Raw genomic sequence first — 19,689 nt, forward strand, 5'->3', positions numbered from 1 at the left:
AGTACAATCAAGCTAGCAGCTAAGATTGTTAACATTAGCCACAAAAACTTCACACTTTAACGCAAGAAAAATACAGTTGAGTTTTTTTCAGTCATTCTTTTATTTTTAATTAAAACCAAATTAACATGCTGGGAAGCAACTGCAGTTTTTGCATAAATCTAGCACAAACAGGCACAGCTAACTGTTAATCGAGTAGCTTACCTGCTGTATTGTGTGAAGTGGCTAACTTGACGAGTCCCAGATGATGCTAAGCGAGAAGTGTTGGTATGGTTAACATTTTTGTGAGGATTCATGATATCGTCACCTTTATTCAGTCCAGCAAATGGTCGAGTGCATGCATGAAGCAATATTTTAACGAAGAATGAAGAGGACGCCCCCCGTCTACTATCACTGATGTAGGGTATTTTGGCAGAACAGCGGTTGTCCAATGTCAACAACCAGTAGGTGGTGCTATTGCATACATTTAAGGTTCGTGAACTTGTAATTTTCTCCTGCGAAGAAATGAATTGGACGAGACGTAAACGGCAACCAATGACATCCAGCATGGCCTATTCACTCTCACAAAACTACCAAAAGTTTCTTTTTTTAACATAGAATTACTGAAGAAATAAAGGCAAAAATAGCATTGACCTGAAGGTAGCCATCTTGTTAAGTGTAATCAATCTACCTGTAATTTTCAGACTATAAACCGCTACTTTTTCCCCCTCATTTTGAATCCTGCGGCTTATAGTCCAGTGCAGCTTATTCGACAGCGGCATCATAAGACTGCCATAATTATGACATGACAGTATCATGAGCATTAATGAATGCTTGTGACAGACAGCGCCATCCAGCAAATTATGTCACTAACTCAATTTATGTCCTGCTCAGATCTTTTACATCCATTGAAATGTGAGATAATTTGCTGGATGACACAAAATTACATCTGTCATCAGCATTCATTAATGCTCATGGCAGTGTCATGTGATAATTATAATGGCCTTATGACAGTCTTAAGGTGCCACTGTCAAATAAAGTGTTACCAAATACCATAACTAGCACATAATGAAACAACTGGAGCAGTAACTGAAGAAATAGTTAGCAAAGAACATGAATTTTGAACGTCATTTACATCTGTAACGCTGCAATGCATGCTAAGAGGCACGTTGGATGACAACAGTCTTGACAGCAGGTGGCAGCAGAGGTTGACTGTCTCCCCGAAGGGAACAGTGATGGACAAATGAAGTGTCTTGAAGCAATGAATCAATTGGTTCAAAGCTTCAACTGAAATGTTACCAATTAATATCTCATGGTGTAAACATCCCATAATAAAGTGAAGACAGCTTCAATTTCAATTTCTAAAAAATAATACTGTGGGGAGACTATAGGTTTAAAAGTTTTAGGTTACTTTCATGGAAAATTTCAGTACATTTAAGTACATGTAGGAGTGTTTCAGAAACATTGTTCATGAACAGTTGGGCCAACAAAGCAACTTTATTTAAATGTTGGTGATTATGATGGAATTTTTGATGTACTGGTAAGTTGTAGTCAACCAGTGACTTATGATTCTTCTTTTTTTTATCTTTCCTGCATCGTCGTCATGTAATATATGCGCCAGATCCATATTTTTGTCTTACAAATGTTTTATTAAGTCAAAAAAGCTGTGAACTTTGAGTATAGGACACTGAGGTGATACACCAACTTTTACAATGACCTACGGAGTTTTAAAAACAATACACGTGTGAAAGACAGACAACTTTGTCATCATTGTGGGACAATCACCATATTTTTCAGACTATAAATCGCATCTGAGTATAAGTCGTACCAGCCAGAAAATGCACAATGAAGAGGAAAAACATACATATATGTCACACTGGAGTGTAAGTCGCATTTTGGGTTGCAATTTTATCAGACCACTAACAAACATTATACATTATGGTAATAATTAAATGCAGAATAACGGGCAAAATACCTTTCTGTTAATATAACGTTAACATCAGTTATTCAGATAACTTTAGCATTAAAAAAAAAAAAAAAAAAAAACACTTTTTTACCAAGCTTTTAATCTCACTCCACAATCCACATTACTTCCAAATCCATTCAGTCTTCTCTTCAGTGTGACATGTAAAGAACTTCGCAAACTCTGCAAGTATTGGCCACACCTTGAGAACACTTCTCACAGCCTTCAGTGTGAAAAGACACGAGATGCACCTGAATAAGTCGCAGGGTGCGCCAAACTATGAAAAAAGTGTGACTTATAGTCCGGAAAATACGGTACATGTTTACATTTTATAAGAACATTCAGATTTCAAGTACATTGCCTAGAACAACTGTACAGTAGTTAAAGACACTAAACACTACTAACCTGATTCTCTGAAAAAAGATATATTCAAGTAGTGTGCATGACAAAAAACAATATTTGTGATATTTTTTACTTGCATTTGGCCCTTTGTGAAGAAAACAAATCTCCAAATAAATGTTCATCTCTGGTTGTAACTGTTCCAGAGAGGCTAAATACAGATCTACTGTAAAGCAAACAGTGGGTAAGACATGAATATACCAATTCAAACTCGCAATATAAGTTACAAACAATGCAAACGGCGATATTCCAGCAGTCATTTGTATTGTTCTTAAATCAATACAATAAAGAAAAAACAAAACAAAAAAACTAATGTTTGTGCCACAAATTTATACCACGCGAAAAATCAAATTAGCTCAATGGCTGCCATTGACGGTGACAAACGAAACAGAGTTCCTTTAAAGGGATCCTCTGTCTTAAAGACTTGTAGGCTCTAATAAGCCACACTTGTTCTCTTTTACTAAAATATCTTATTCGAAATACATATATTATTTTCATTAATTTAAAAAATCTATAATATTTAGTACTTGTTTTGACCTACGGAGGGCGCCCTGTTTTACATGCGGTTTACGCGGTTGGCCTGGGCTAGGACAATAGCTGTGCTAGCTAGCACGCGAAGCTAGTATGACAACTGGCATGATTTTGTCACATTCTGCAGCGGGTCAGATTGTTCCCAACGTCGTACCTGCATCCAATTCCAGCTCATCAGCAGTGTCTTTAAACCGATCCTAGACGGCTTGCCGAGATAGTCACATGCTGCCCTTTGATAGTTTGTCGCACAGACAGACAATGCATGTGGGTTGCAATTGCTTTATTAGGAAAATCATAACTCTTACGTCACACGGTAGTCCTGTGGTTTACGCGCTCATCTAATGCACGGGAAATGCGGGTTTGGATCCTGCTTTCCTTTAATTGTTTTTGCTGCCCAGTGACATCACCGCCCAGAGTGCATTGCGTCGGCAACAACAATGGCGACCTACTGGTCAAAAATTTTTCAAGTTTTATAAAAATGAAAACATTAAGAGAGGTTTGAATATCAAATTATTTTAACTCATACTAACATTTATCTTTTAAGAACTACAAGTCTTTCTGTTCGCGGTTCCCCTTACAACCAAGACAATGCAATTTCTGGAGAAATTGCGTGGGGGTGCTTTGGTCACTTCCTGTTACTTTTGGGGCATTCTCAGGTCACTTCCACTTCATTGGTAACTTTCTGTAGATTTTAGGGCTTTTTCAGGTCACTTCCTGGTATATCGTGTTATTTTTGTTTTTCTTCATCGGAATTTAACAGGAGCAAATAAATCGGGATGTTATGTCAAATTTTGGTGCAACCATACATTTTTGGAAAAACAACTTGTGTGTGCCTTGATTTGCTAATATTATTTACTATTTTAATATGTGAATTACATGAATTGGTTAAAAAAAATCGTAGAGCAAGACACAGTTTGGAAATTGAAATGTTTTTGCCATTGGAAATGAATGGGGCTTTTTTTTGCTAGGCAAACTAACTACTCCAATTTAAGTCACAAATTAACATAGTTATTTTAATTGTGCATTAACACCAGAGCCACCGAAGAAAAAACCACTAAAAGTGTCCTATTTGTATATACTACTACTGTATACATAGTACCAGAATATATGCTATCTAACTAAAAGTAGCGTTACATGCTTATGAGGGCTTCATTTAATATTAAATTTTAAATGTATTATTGGTTTGTCATTCGATTAATCACAACTGTGTACGACAATGAGATTAATCGCAAGCCCATAAAGCTCTTATTGGCTGCCATTGATGGTGGAAGACGTCCAATCCATATTGGATTGGATGTCAATGACTGTCAATGGCAATGAAACATTGATTCAATGCCACCTATCAGTTAAAATGGATTTGATGTCTGTTGTGTGAATGGTCGGAACAAACTAACCCTGAAACAGAAAATATTTTTTCTGAATCGGTGTTTCGTGGGTTACAGCCTGACTAGTGACCATCAATTGTTGACCACTTATCACAATGCATTGTGGGTTACATTGATCCGTTCCAAACACGGGATGACTCACAACTAACGTACGATTGTGAGCAGTTTTCAACAGCCCCCAATCAAGCACTCGTGATGGTCTTGTCATCATCTCGACTGATGCTGTCCCTGATCTCCACTGGCAACGTCATGTAGATGCGATCCTCCGCCAGGAGCTGACTTCGGCGCAGCGAGCGGCACTTTCCGAGCTGCGGGGGCAGCTTTTCAAGGTTGTTGCCCTCTAGCTCCAAATGTTCGAGCAGAACCAGATCACCCACAGACTCTGAAAGTTCCTTTAGGTAGTTGTGGCCCAAGCACAGCACCTTCAGCTTGAAGCACCTGAACAGATTGTTGGGTAAGGTCTCCAGTTTGTTTGAAGTGATGTCTAGATGCTGCAGGGCCACCAGAAGACCCACTTCCTCCGGGAGCATCTTGATTAAGTTGTGGGCCACATCCAAGTTTTGGAGTTGCGGTAGCTTGAACAACGTCAGCGGCAGGGTTTCAAGTTTATTGTGGGAGAGGTCTAGAGTTTCAAGAGACTTGCCCTTGTCAATAGACGATGGGATAGTTTTGATTTTGTTGTGCCACAATTTGAGACACGTCAATTTCTTTAGGTGCTGGAGACTGACAATCTCCTCTATGGTCTGGATGTTATTTGACTTGAGATCCAACTTCAGCAGGTTGATCAAACTGAAAATAGCGTGAGGAATCTTCTCCAGGTTGCAACAATGCAATTCCAGGTTGGTGAGGTTCATCATTTTTTTCAGAGTATTGAGTCCGCTTGGTTTTGTGCCGTCGTTGTGCACCACTAATACCTCCAGGTGCTGCGACACGTCTGTGATGTTGGGGGGCAGTTTCGGAAGGTTGCCTTTCAGGCATAGTAGTTTTAATTGCTTCAAGTCACGCATGGACTCCAGACCCACCATCTTGTTATTTTCCAAGCTCAAGTTGCCAACGATTTGAAGTTCTCGCAAATTCCTCAACAAGAAGATCCAGGTGGGGATTTCTGCCACGTCGGTGAAATTGATGTGAAGGCAGTGAAGGTGGTCGCGGAGGAAGGCGAAGCCCGTCCGCTCCACTTTGGCCGGACAGTCGTAGAGATGAAGCTCCCTCAGACTGGTCATCTGAGAAACGTTTGCAGTGAATCTGACCTCGGGAATCTTTTCAAGCTTCAGCACCTCCAAGTCGGTAAGGTCAAAGACCACATTTGGGAGACCAAAAAGGTTCTTGAGATGGAGCTCTTGTTGGTCTTGCGCGTTTTGAGTCACAAACTTCTTGGCCTTTTTGAAGTTCCACTCGTGATTGAGGCTAATCTCCCGCAACTTGTTCTCGCTCACCTCAGACAGGAAGACACCGAAACGCTTGGAGTATAGCTGGTCGTATTGGTCAACCATGTGTAAGAGGAACGCAAAGTCATTTTTGACATCTGGAATGTCGCTAAAGCTGCTCTCTTCCCTGACTTTCTCAAAGGAATACTCTTTCAGAGGTCCCCGAAAAACCCAAAAGAGGGAGTACAGACACACAATGCCGTACATGATCATCAGAGCAATGTAGCAAATGAGCATCTTGTCTAACATGAACGCCATGTTATGCGTACAGTAAAACTTCCCGTACCCGACCAATGCTTTGACGTCGGTCTCGCAGATGTGAATAAAATTAATCTTAACCATAAAGCTCGACGTGTAGGAGAGCATTGAAATAAAGGTGGCCGTTTTGAAAATGGTCTGGGATGAGTAGAACCTGTAGATGAAATCGTTGTCCTCCACGTGAGCTCGGAACTTGCGTACTTTCTCAAACAAAGCTTTGGCCTGCTCGCCGTCCTTTTTATCCAAGATGGGCATACTTGCCGTCGGGGCTTCGGCGATGGGGGTATCTGCGGAGACCACGCCTTCCAGATCGGGGGAGGTGGAGGTTGAACCTTCTTCCTTCCCCTCTGCGGATGCCTTCTTGCGAACAGAAGAGGTTCCGCTCAACCTCTGCTTGTTCTCCTCGGAGTCTTCGCAGGCCGTTTCTGACACCGCCTTGGTGGTCCAAGGAGACTCGAAACATCGGCACAGAATAGAAACAAAGTGTTCTATTTTGGAGCTGGTCTTGGGGAATTTGAACCAGAAATTGCTGCTGACCATGAGTATAACTGTGTTGATCAGTATGAGGTAGGGGAAGAATTTGGAATACCAGGGTAAGACAAGGTGATAACACATTTGGTTGATAAACACATACTGCTGAAAGTCCAGATTGGTTTTGATTCCCAGCGCTTTTGGCTGATGAGTGAATTTTTCTCCACCTCTATTGGTGGTTTGATACAAGTTCTGAAAACTGTGGACAGCACTTGCCGGTACGTCTCTGGTGTCCGTCATAGCCATTACTTCCTTCGTGCTCGGGTACGAGTCGTTTTCAGAGTCCTGCGATTCTTCCATGAAGGGAAGGCATGCTACCTGGTCCTTGGTGATCTGCATGGTCATGGCGAATAGTGCCAACATGAGCATGAGCAAGCTTAAGTAGTCCATGAAGACATCCCACCATGGCTTCAAGATGCGGTATGTTGGCTGTACGTCATTCAAGGATGCAAACTCAGTGACCGAGAACATTACTGCAATGAGATGAAGGAGAATCAGTCAATTTTTCACCATCGAAGGGAATGGAAATGGATACGAATGAGTATTAGGGACAAAGAAAGAAAAAGATTGCGTTACGAGAATAAAGTCACAATATTACGAGATTAAGGTTGTAGTAGTATGAGAACAAGTCATACATTGTACGGTATTGGCCCGAATATAAGACGATGTTTTTTGCGTTGAAATAAGACTGAAGAAGTGGGGGTCGTCTTATATTCGTGGTCTAGACATTATACCCATTCACAACGCTAGATGGCGCCAGATATCATTGAATCGATGTTCTGTCACGACAGATCTCAGCTACACTCAAGTTTAACCAGTTTGCATTATTTTATTATTGCAATGTTTTACCTTATTCAGAATTGTTTCAAGACTACAGTTACAGTTAGACTTCACTTTGATGGTTAATGCAGTTATTGCAATTTTGTTGTTTTATCACACTATTGGTTTATATACATTTAAAAAAACCAGAAGCCATTCATTTACGAATGTGATTGCACTTTAGTTTACATATTTAAATGTTCAGGTATTAAGATTTGAATGAGGCAAAATAACATGCTTTTTCTCTCAAATATGTTGTTATAGTCATTTGATTCAGATGTACTGTAATTATTTTCTGTATAAAAATTTGGCGTTCAAAAAGTCTTTTTTTCAAACTTGAGTCTTGAAAAAGAGGGGGTCGTCTTATAATCGCGGCCGTCTTATATTTGGGCCAAAACGGTAGTTCAAGAAAAGTCAATACATTGAAGAATAATTATATTACAGTTGTAATATTGCGAGAAAAGTCATAATATTACAACCTTAAAGTTGGTATATTACATATCTTCACATTACGTAATATACAGTATATGGCTAATTTAGCTAAGTTAGGTAATATATACTCTGGTAAAATGAACAATATTGACAGCATCTCGTGAGGTTCTAATGTAGAATCATATAACCAGTATTAAAATGCATAATACTTCATCGTAACTCCAAATTTAAAAAAAAAAAAATAACAGAGGCGGTTCAGCGCTATATAAAGTACCTAGCAGCTAAATTAGCCATAGTGCATGCATAAACGTAAAGATACGTAAAATAATGACATTAATCTCGTAATATTAGGTTTTTTTTCATGTAATATTGCAACTTTTTAAAAATTCTCATAATATTACAATGTTAATCTCCTAATATTGACTTTATTCTCGTAATTGTATTTTTTTTTTTTTTTTTTTTTGGGCTCTAAAACTCCGTCATGAATGAAAAGGTGACAACCCCTGAAATTAATTGGGGGATTTATTTTTTGTTTAATTACAAAATCGTTGATATTTACCACCCTTGTGAAATGCTTCTGTTACTTACGGTCCAACATGAATCCTTCCTGTTCAGCATGCCTGTCTTTTTGTCAAGCCTGAAACAGGTCAGGAAGTTAAACCTGTCAAGGGGTTAAATCCATAAACGCTTACCAAAATGGTTCCAAAACTCGTTATAACACATTTAATAACATATTTTCCTAATGTGTTAATTAAGTGGCAGTTTAATGAATAGCGGAGCCTCAAGTTTGCTTTAATCACTGCCACTGAGAGCGCTACACAGTAAGTCAAATCCATTTGAAACGGCATTGATGGTGAGAGACATTTTGACTGGGAGAGGCGACAGTAGAGCTGGGCGATATACCGAAAATTTACCGTTACCAAAATTCTTCATGGTAACCGACGTAATTTTGACCATATCGATAAATTCGATAATTTTAATAAAACAAGAAAATATAGTCTTTTTATCCCGCTTTGACTCTGTTGTTAGGCTATGTTCATTCCCCTTTAAGAAAGCAGTCAGTGTGCTTACGTATAAAGTAAAGATACACGATAATATCGGTCAACGATAATTATCGGCCGATAATGGCAATTATGACGTCACACAGATAATCCAGATAATAAAAAAATTCAACCGATAATTAGGGATGGGAATCGAAATCCGATTCCAATTCGGAACCGGTTCCGAGTGTTTCGAGGCCTCGACATCACAATGAAAAAGCCTTAACGATCCCTTTAACGATTCCTAAAGACGCGTATTGCGTCGTGACTGTCTTGTTGTCCAGACGCATCAAACTAGCATGGCGCCAAGAACCACTCGCTCCAAAGTTTGACTACACTTCACCAGGAAAGAGTGTGAAAATGAAAGGTTACGACGGGTAAGCACGAGCATTGCAGCCATAAACATAACAATGACAGCACGTAGGTTCAAACGCTCGAAAGTGTGTCTTCACTTCACGAGGAAAAATTACAACAAAGCGACTTGCAGTCATTGCAAGGTGGAGGTAACTGCATCGGGAAGGAATACGACTGCGCTGTCCTCACAGAGAGGCTAAAGCTCAGTTCTGGCTATACAGCTAGCTAAACTCCCAAATGACGATGTAGAAGACGTTGGTATAATTTGCTGACTTTATTCAACCATCACTTGAAGAGTGAAACTAAGAATAGAAATGAAACAAATCAATTTCGTCCCCAATAACAAACAGGTTTGCATCAACGTAAATCAGCGATGATTAGCTGCTAATAACAGTATGGTTAGCATTCGTTCGCTAGCATTAGCACATCGTTCAAACCACTACACAACTGGATTTAAGTGTCCGATCGCGAGTGGAAACACAACAACAACAACACAAAAGATGATACATACAGGCGTTGCCTCTGTAGATATTAACATTAACAAAGAACGTAGGCTCGTAGAAGTGTTTCCCTCTCTCACTTCGCTCGCTCACTCGCTTGGATGTGGCATTTCTTCGGGTGCCGAAACTGCGGCCCGCGGCCCAAATACGGCCCGCCTCCACATTTGGTCCGGCCATTTTGATTTTTTTTTTCTCAATCTTGTTATTTATTTCCTGGCCTTTTTCCTTGAAGAATTCAGAGAGGGTTATTTGGTTATTATCTATTTAATTAATAGTGTTTTTATTATTAATTATTATTATTATTATTTTTATTTTATTTACTTTCATTCCGTGAAGAATCCAGAAAGAGTTATTTGATTGTGGCTTTCTGAAAAACAATAATTTTTTACATTTATGCACTTCTGCAATCGTCACACTTTTTCTGTTACAAACTGACCCCGGCCCCTAATCAGAGAAGGGAAAAGTTATGTGGCCCTCACAGGAAAAAGTTTGGGGACCCCTGCTTTAACACATATTGCCAAAGGCAGAACAACAACCTATCTGCCAATATTTACCAATATTTTTTATTTCTATTAGATAAATGTTTCAGTAAAATGTTACACATTCTTGTGTATTTGCCACTTATTGCCACAGTTAACATTGAGGCTTTGGGCCTCTTTTGATTTCGTTGTGAGTTTGTAAGGTTGTGAGTTCTGATTAAACAAACTCGATGCCAATCAAAACGTTTGTTCTTTTTCCCCAAATTAGAATCGATAAGAGAATCGATAAAGAATCGAATCGTTAAGCAATATCGATAATGGAATCGGAATCGTAAAAATCCTATCAATTCCCATCCCTACCGATAATTATATACTTGATTTAGCCTCCAAATGTGCGCAACCGAAGAATTCAGCACGCCGCCTCCTCAACCCCTCCCCTCTCCCCTGAGGGAGGAGGGGTTGAGGAGGCGGAGTTACACGACAAGAAGTCGTTGAATATTATATGGCGGCTGTTACTAAGAAAACGACGCTCTCGCCATCTGCGAAATATGTATCGTAGAAGTTCCACGAGGCAGAAAGAAAGCGTCCTCATTCAAAACCACTAACCCAGCAGCCATTTAAAACTGCATCACAAAGATTTTTGGAACTAATACAAGGCTGCTGTTAGCGGGAATGCTAAAGCTATTGTAAACACTAACTAACTTAAACTACAGGGCTTGTGACGATACAGAGTCGGGCTGTTTGGGAATGCAGCCGAAGGCGGGTGGTAAATTCGCATCTAAGGCTAAACACCGGCACGACTGGAGACCGATAGTCAGCAAGTAGCCGTCTTCCGACGGAGCCCGCCACTCTGGCCGGTCCGGCAGGCCGCCGCCTCGCCATAAGCCTCGGGACGTCCGGCGAACACCCCGGTTTCTCGAGCGTTCGCCCAGGGTGTGCGAGCAGAGCCAGGACCCGAATACGCCGCGGCGAACCAGCCGGGGCGGGCGGATTATTCGGTACGAACGTAGCTGCCGCCACCAAAACAAGTAACGGTTTTTTCGAGCAGAGCCAGGACCCGAATACGCCGCGGCGAACCGGCCGGGGCGGGCAGATTATCCGGTACGAACGTAGCTGCCGCTGCCGCCGAGACAAGACCCGTTTTTTTTTTTTTTACCTAAATGACCCGAGAGCCAAAGGCCTGGATGAAAAAATAATGCAGTTTATACGACCACCATTCTTCATAAAAAAGTGATGTCCAGTAAGCAAGCTTATCATGACGGTACAGTGGTTAGATGATAATTTAAACATGGAGAAAACGAAGTCAGCCAGACAATAATGCATTCAGTATGTAAAATGACGAGCGGTCAGATGACTTTGTAACGCTGCCTTTATTTTCGGCTTAACAAAACTCAGGCACAAAACAACACGCACGCGGATGCGAGCTCCAACTCCGTCCAAATAGTACTGCCGTGTATCAGTTTAGCTGCTGTAAAGCAAATGTCGTGAAAGCCGCAAATGTAAACAAAGCGCTGAAGAATGGGTACATGACATCTCGCTCTTTTGAGTTAATCATTTTCACAGTGTGCAACAAAGCATATAACATTAGCAATCACTTTTCAAATTATTTAACTTATTTCTCTGCTCAATTACAGTCACAGTAGATAATCAAATTCTTAAATCAATATTCTGTAGCCACAAATATTATTCAAAATCTTTCCTTCTTCCAAGTTTTTTTTTTTTTTTAGGGTTAAGTATAATAATGTATTGCTTAAAACAAGGCTGTTAAGATTATTTTCAGCTAGCTATTTTTCTTCCAAGAAATCTGAGAGAAATACACTTGAAGCGATGGCAGATAATTTCACTTATTGTCAATAGATTTACACTTAAAACTGACTAGTTTTAAGGAGGTGTGTTTTGCAGTGTATTAATGTTATATATGTTAGGAATGGCTTACTTTTAAAGGCATTTTTGTGCAACTTAGGTATTTACTCTGTAAGTAATTGTTGCCAAAGGTTTACCATTACACAACGTCAGACAATCTGTCATTATTTAGATGTTTGAATTGACGACTTGTTCATATTTTATGTTGAAAAAAAGAGCAATAAATTATATTTTTGCACAGTAATATTTTCTTTTGTGTATACTTTAAAATTTTACATAAATCTTTTAATAGAATTATCGGCTTGACATTATCGGTTATCGGTTGGAATGAGGAGGAAATTATCGGTTATCGGTATCGGTTGAAAAATGTATTATCGTGCATCACTAGTATAAAGTCACATGGTTATCAGCAGGGGTGAAAGTGGCTAGAATTTCTTGCAGGAACTCCCCGACGTGAAGGTTGCCACAGAGCCAGAAATTTTTTTTTTTTTTTTTTTTCTTTTTTTTTGGGGGGGGGGGGGGGCAAACCTCCTAAAACTACTGAAATGCAAAGAAAACTGTTTTGGCACAGTTATTTCTATAAAACATACAAAATCTGATTTTCATTCAAAATTGTATTTTTTCAATGATTTGCAAAATAAAAGTTAACAAAAACTGCAATAACCCCAACCTCCATCTCCTAATTTTTATTTTCCCTCATTTCCTCACATTCTAAATGCCAAATCTCAATTTTAACTACTTAAGAACATAGGATGCATATTAAAATTAGTTAATTTCAACATTTACTTTTTTTTTAATAATAATAAAGATATAAGTAACATACATTCAGAAAAATACAATTGACTTATATTAAGCAGAGTGAAATGGAATATATTTTGAAGATCGCGCAACATTGACTTTTTTAAATCATAAGGAAATGAATAAGTAGCCGAACATAAATGAACAAATTTAAGTCCAAAGTGCACATTGACAGCTACAATGTTCTCCCCATCAGAGCAAATAAAACTATATATGATAAATAAGCCTCCTTAACTCATTCCTTGCTCTTAAGATTTGATCCATTTTCTGTTGCATGACCGAGCAGAACAACAGGGAGGACGCCCGGGATGCCAGGTGCTGGACGACCGAGCAGAACAATCGGAACCACCAGTGCGGCGGACGATGCCGTTGAGTCCGTGCTGCTCGCCAAGCAGAGACAGGCGGCGATGAGGGAAAAGTTTACCCCAGCTGTCGCGGCCACAACAGCGTCATCTCTCAGTTAGTTATGTGTAAATAAATTGTTACTTTCACTATCAAAAGCTTTATTTGTCTTGTCATTTATGTTATTTTGTAAAAGGAAAACATTATTCAGATGTTTGCAAGCAAAAAATAGCTGTGTTAAAGTCAAAGTTATGTTTGAAATGTGTGCTTTCACAAAAAGCTCAATTTCTGTTTTTTCATCAGAAATTGGAAAATTGCTCAAACTAAGCAATTTTCTAATACTGATTTCTAAAGAATGGAAAAAGATATGAACTAACTTTTTCTTCCTGCTGAAAGAAGAGAGTCTAATCTTTCTTTTGGTGGGTTCCATGCTTTTATAGTAATAGAACAGAATTTTCTGTGGGCCTTGCAAAATCAGTCAAAATCCAGTAAAACGGCCGGGAGCGAAGGGGGTTCCACCGGTGAAAATGGCTGGGAGTGAATGAGTTAATAGGTATAATTAGCCGTTTTGGGAATATGTGTTTGAACCATTTGTTAAGTGCATTGTAAAAAAAATAAACAAAAAACCTTAGCATTTAAGCTAGCGGACTTTTGCTTTGTAAGTTAGTTAATTGCACTTACATCCTCATTTATTTTTTTATACCGTTGGAGGCTCAGCCAAGGTATTTTAATTTTTTAGGTTCCTTATCTGATTACTCGATTATTCGAACTATTTCATCAATCAGTCGACTACTAAAATAATCGATAGCTGCAGCCTTAGTAACTTTTTTGTTCATTGTTTTTTTTTTTTTCCTGAAGGAAAACTAAAGGGAGTAAAAAAACATTTTGAAAGTCGGGGTCACTTTACAGCCCCTTGAACGCAACATTCCAAGACCGCTACATCGTCTATTTGTAATGATTTTTTGTTTTGTTTTGTTTACCGTATTCACGTTCGCAAAAAGCTACAAAAGGTCAACTCAGTGTCTAATCAATGCCAGTCAAAATTGATTGGACGCTAATCGCTCTCAATAGCTGCCAATGAGTTAAAAATATATATATAAACATACGTGATAGAAACAAGATGACATACCCCAAGTGGTTGAGAGGTCACAGTAAAACGATGTAAAACGCTGCGACGTTGCACACAAGAGCGCTAAAATGTGTCGTCACGCAAAAATTTCATTCGTGATGTGGACTAACGCTCACGTCATGCTTTATTTGAGTCAACTGAAGCTTCCTTGTGAACAACATGTGCGTGTGACACATAAGAGTTGAACGAGACAGTATGTGTGACGTTTAGAAAAGCTAGTTATTTGTGCAGACTTGCGACCTTTTCAGCATGAAACGGTTGACTTTTCCTTGTGCAAACGATTGTTAAGTCAGGCAACTTGTGTTTGAAGTAAAACACAAAGGAAGAAAAACTAAAATTAAAAAAACAACTTATTTACCAACAAGTAGTAATGATAACATACTGTATCCATCACTTACTGTCGGGGTGCCGGTGTGGCGTTAAAGGACCCCAGTTATTTCTTCGTTAGCCCGCCTTCCACATCATTCCGAGAAGAAATAAACCACGACCATTGACGACGAGCGCGACAACGTTCATCAAGTGCGGACGCGTCTTGTTCCAGGACAATGTGCGCAGAAGAAGAAGCGAAGAAAAACTCAGGTAGGCGTAGAGGAAAATAAAGAGGCTGATCCAACATGGAGCCGCTGTTGTGCTTTGCTCGTCTCTGATTGGATGGTGAAAGAAAAGCTACTTCCTGAAGATGCTGCTTGCTGCGTTCAGTACCTCCGTGAAGTTGGTCCCCCATCAGACGCAAATACATTTAAAAAATTATGGCACTCGTTTGTGTTACGTTTGGGTCGGTTTGTGCTGTAAAAAGTTTTGTCTGTGCCAGTCTGAGGTCAACCAGTCATGTTAAATATTTTTTAAATCAATTAAATAATAATTCACGCAGTTTAATAATACAGGGATCCTTCGTTATTCGCGGTTAATTGGGACCAGAACCCACCACAATAAGTGAAAAGCCGCGAAGTAGCGCCCCGCTCCCCAATTTTCTTTTTGCAATGTATTTATTCAGATTGAGCATTGGAAAGAGATTCATATAAGACAGGGGTGGGCAAACCGGTCCTCGAGGGCCGCAGTGGGTCCTGGTCTTTGTTCCAACTGATTCAGCACACACAGTATAACCAATGAGGTTTCAGTGGAAACAAGGAGCACCTGACTGCAATCAACTGATTGCACTTGTAAGAAACCAGATTGGTGAAAGACTGTCCTCATGATGGGTATGAACAAAAACCCGCACCCACTGCGGCCCTTTGTGGAATTAATTGCCCACCCCTGATATAAGCCTTTTATAGACATTTATGTGTGTATATATATATATATATATATATATATATATATATATATATATTAGGGCTGTCAAAATTATCGCGTTAACGCACGGTAATAATTTGGTAAGTTTTACAGCAAAGTTTTTTGTGCTGTCTAACAGCGAACTCTTGTGGTCGCTTTGCGACATGGTTTATTGCTTTCTTGCCAGTTCAATATGGCTGCACGACGTCTCGGGCTGACGCCTACGTTGTAATATTGTGCTTATATGATCCTTGGACAAGATTTGTCCGTAAGTATGGTTGTTGTAAAGAATGTACATATTATGTTAGTAAGCGAAATGTTATATTTTTTGTATGAGACGCTTTTTGTTTATGTTTAGTGAACCTGTATAGCGTGCTAAGCTAACGTTGTTGCTAATGCAATGCGTGTGTACTTTTTTTTGTAGTTTCACTACGGTCTAAAGAGGACAGTGGTTTGAGGCCATTTTATTAATAAATCAGATGAAAAAGGAAGAAGTCTGATTATTAAGGCGTCGTTCACTAGCTGTCTAGCTTTGGAAAAAGTAGACGCTTCGGAGTGAGGACAGCATAGACAGATTTAAATGACAGTAGAGTGAAATGCCCACTACAGTCCTTATGTACTGTATGTTGAATGTATATATTCATCTTGTGTCTTATCTTTCCATTCCAACTAATTATTTTACAGAATATATATAATTTACAGAAAAATATGGCATATTTTATAGATGGTTTGAATTGCGATTAATTACGATTAATTAATTTTTAAACTGTAATTAACTCGATTAAAATTTTTAATCGTTTGACAGCCCTAATATATATATATATACACACACACAGTGTATCACAAAAGTGAGTACACCCCTCGCATTTCTGCAGATATTTAATTATATCTTTTCATGGGACAATACTGACAAAATGACACTTTGACTCAATGAAAAGTAGTCTGATTGCAGCTTATACAATAGTTAATTTATTTTCCCCTCAAAATAACTCAAAATATAGCCATTAATATCTAAACCCCTGGCAACAAAAGTGAGTACACCCCATAGAAACTACGTACATCCCTAAATGTCCAAATTGAGTACTGCTTGTCATTTCCCCTCCAAAGTGTCATGTGACTCGTTACAGGAGTGCTGTCAGAATTGCTGCAGCGATTGCTCAGACCGTACACCGCACTCTACATCAAATTGGTGTACACGGCTGTCACCCCAGGAGGAATCCTTTTCTGTAGACAGTACACAAGAAAGCCCACAAACTGTTTGATGATAATAATAATACATTTTATTTCTAGAGCGCTTTTCAAGCCACACAAAGACGCTTCACAAGACACATGAAATCACAGTACGATCAAAACAATCATTTAAAAAATAAATAAATAAAGATGTTAAAAGGATAAAAGATTACAATCACAACAAAGAGAAGTAAAGATATAACAGAGTTATTAACAGGGTTATTGTGGATAAAAAAGGGTGAACAGGTGTGTTTTGAGTCTGGATTTAAAAAGTGATAGGGTAAATATACAGCGAAGATCAGGGGGTAGGGAGTTCCACAGTTGGGGGGCACACTGACTAAAACCAAAGGTGGAGGGGCGGACACGGGGGACGGAAAGGGCGAGGATAGTGGAAGAGCAAAGTGGACGGGGTGGATTGTTTAAACAGAGTAGATTGCAAAGGTAGGGAGGGGCCAAGCCATGGAGTGTTTTGAAGGTGATGATGAGGATCTTGTGATTGATTCTTTGTTTGACGGGAAGCCAGTAAAGTTGACGGAGGATGGGCGTGATGTGGACGTGTGTATGTGTTGTTTGCTGAAGACATGTCAACAAAGCACATGGATTACTGGAACCATATCCCATGGTCTGATGAGACGGGCGGGCTTTCTTGTGGGATCAATAAAGGTCTTCTTATCTTCTTATCTTATCTTGTGTACCTTCTTTAGAAGAGGCTTCCTCCTGGGGTGACAGCCATGCACACCAATTTTATGTAGAGTGCGGCGTTAGCCTGCTCTGTCCATATATCTCGCACTAGCGTTCGATTGCAATTTATGTCTTTTTGTGGCTTTCCAGTAACTCGAGGTGAGGGCACGAGAAAGCATAATTAAAGACACAATGATTTTAACAAGATATTATTGCGTACATGTTTTGATCCAAAAACTCCGTGTAGCAGGTCTCACTGAGTGTCAAGACACAGCTGTGAATGACCACAGCCGGACTTTTTGGGGATTTTATGGGTGAAACACGGTAATATAACAAGGGTCGCAATGCAGAAATTGCGGACCTCAAGGAGTGGTCGAGATTTTCTTTTTTAAATATTAACCCTTTTAAACGTTTTTTTCCCCCGATTTTTCTTTGTTTGAATCGATTATATATCATCTAAAATATCGGGGAAAATGTGACAGGAACAAAAAAAATACAATTAAGCGACAGTTATGAGGTAGATATCCGTAAACTAATTACAGACACTATTTATTTCCAGTATGATGTAATTTGTTTAAAAGTTCCAAATTTGCGAGTGAATAATTTTATAAAGTTATTTTTTTACCTAAATATTAGACATTATTAATGATTCCAAGCTAAAAATGATAGCCATTTCTCATAATAAATATAATTACTTACCTTCTTTTTATGGCTAGGTTGAAACAAAAGTGGTTGTGCGGTGTCTGAAAACGGGGGTCTCCAGGGTAAAATGGACAAATTAAAAAGTTCCGGGGCTTAATGCGCTATGAAACTGCTATGGCAGCATACAGACATTGTTCTATGAAACACAACAGTTCTTTTGGCTTGAAATACAGCATTTCATTTAGAAGAGGGTGCAAGAGCAGAAACGGCTTTTTCAGCCTTGTCTGTGTTTTCCGCCATATATTTTAATAAATGGTTTTCAAGCACTTCAAATGTAATAATTATAATAAGTTTTAAACATGCCACTCTCCCACCGAATTATTTTTAAACAAGAATAATGTAGAAAAATGCTTGTCTTTCTTAAATGTTCCATTGCGTAAGTCCACTCAAATCCGCTCAAGCTGCTCACTTACACACAATGAGTTGCCATAGTAATTGTTTAACAAGTTAAACGATGATTGATGGTGTGGTACTTTGAAGTTTTGGCTTCAAAACATCTCGGCAAGATCAAACCTTAATGTCTGTCACTCATTAACTTTAATAAGCGACTCCAATGCACTGCCAGACCAAGAAAAGCAGCAGGAAGGAGAGTTAATTTGTGTTTATGTATTTTTTAATTGAAAAAAAAAAAATCTGCAATGGACTGAGGGCGAGAAGTAGCGAGGGATCACTGTAGTGTGAATTTGGGCCATTTAACTCTCCTGTTACTTCGAGAGGTTAAAAATGATTTGTTTAAAATGTTTCTTTTAACTGAATAAATTAAATTTTAATTAATTTTAATTTTTAAATTTTTCTTTTTACTGAAGTTGCACCGGTTTCCCCCCCCTTTTTTTTTTTCAATTTTAAATTGCATAATTTTTATTAAACATTTTACACATATTTTGCTGTGATATTAAAACAAAAAATATTATTTTTTACGTAATTATTAAACGTGTTCTGCTTGGCTTAATGAAGGTTAGTGGTACATGTTTACAACTAGATTAAAGTTTTAAAAATTCAGTTTCTGACACCTTTAACTCTCATTGCATTTGACGGCAATAGATGTCCAATCAATTTTGACTGGGAGGTGCGTTCATTCACCCCCTTACAATCAAAAATGTGAACCGTGAATAGCAGCCAATGAGTCTCAGCTTAATTTTTTGACAGTTTTGACACACATCCCTCGGGTCAAACCGACCCAACAAAACTCAGAGAACAGGAGGGTTGAATTAGCTTGTGACGTCATTGTTCCTGACTGTATTATTATAACCAGGGGTGAAAGTGGGCCAGAACGGTCAGGAACGCAGTTCTGGTATAAGATTCAGGGCCAGAACGCAGTTCCGGTATAAGATTCAGGGCCGGAATGCGGTTCCAATATAAGATTCAAGGCTGGAATGCTGTTCCGGTACACGGTGCTTTGGTTCAGAAAATATGACGGCAACTGTCAAAACGCTATGTAAAAAAAGAAATTAAATGCCAAGCTGCCACTCATGCATTTCCTCTCCAAGAAGAAAACAAACTACTAATATCAGATTTACATACACAAGTGTTAACAACAAGCATAATAAAGTGCCTGCGTAGCATAATCCGTTTCCACCA

The 19,689-nt window shown here is 39.0% G+C and overlaps 1 protein-coding gene across 4 annotated transcripts in view; it reads right to left on the reverse strand.

The window, feature by feature from the left end:
• LOC130929986 (volume-regulated anion channel subunit LRRC8D-like) overlaps positions 1-14,852 on the reverse strand; it is a 46,881-nt gene extending 32,029 nt beyond the window's left edge. The window contains exons 1-3 of one of the 4 annotated variants that reach the window (XM_057857636.1): positions 14,625-14,852; positions 8,310-8,382; positions 202-6,943 (exon numbers count right to left, since the gene is read on the reverse strand). In XM_057857636.1, the coding sequence (XP_057713619.1) occupies positions 4,437-6,943; positions 8,310-8,319 (2,517 nt within the window). In that variant the 5' untranslated portion in view covers positions 8,320-8,382; positions 14,625-14,852 and the 3' untranslated portion in view covers positions 202-4,436. Of the gene's footprint in view, positions 1-201; positions 6,944-8,309; positions 8,383-14,624 lie in introns of those variants that run through there. The other 3 variants (XM_057857637.1, XM_057857638.1, XM_057857639.1) reach the window with 3 other exon arrangements.
• Between the last annotated feature and the right edge of the window lie 4,837 nt (positions 14,853-19,689).

Source organism: Corythoichthys intestinalis, chromosome 14, assembly GCF_030265065.1.
Source record: "Corythoichthys intestinalis isolate RoL2023-P3 chromosome 14, ASM3026506v1, whole genome shotgun sequence".
Taxonomy (NCBI): Eukaryota; Metazoa; Chordata; class Actinopteri; order Syngnathiformes; family Syngnathidae; genus Corythoichthys; species Corythoichthys intestinalis.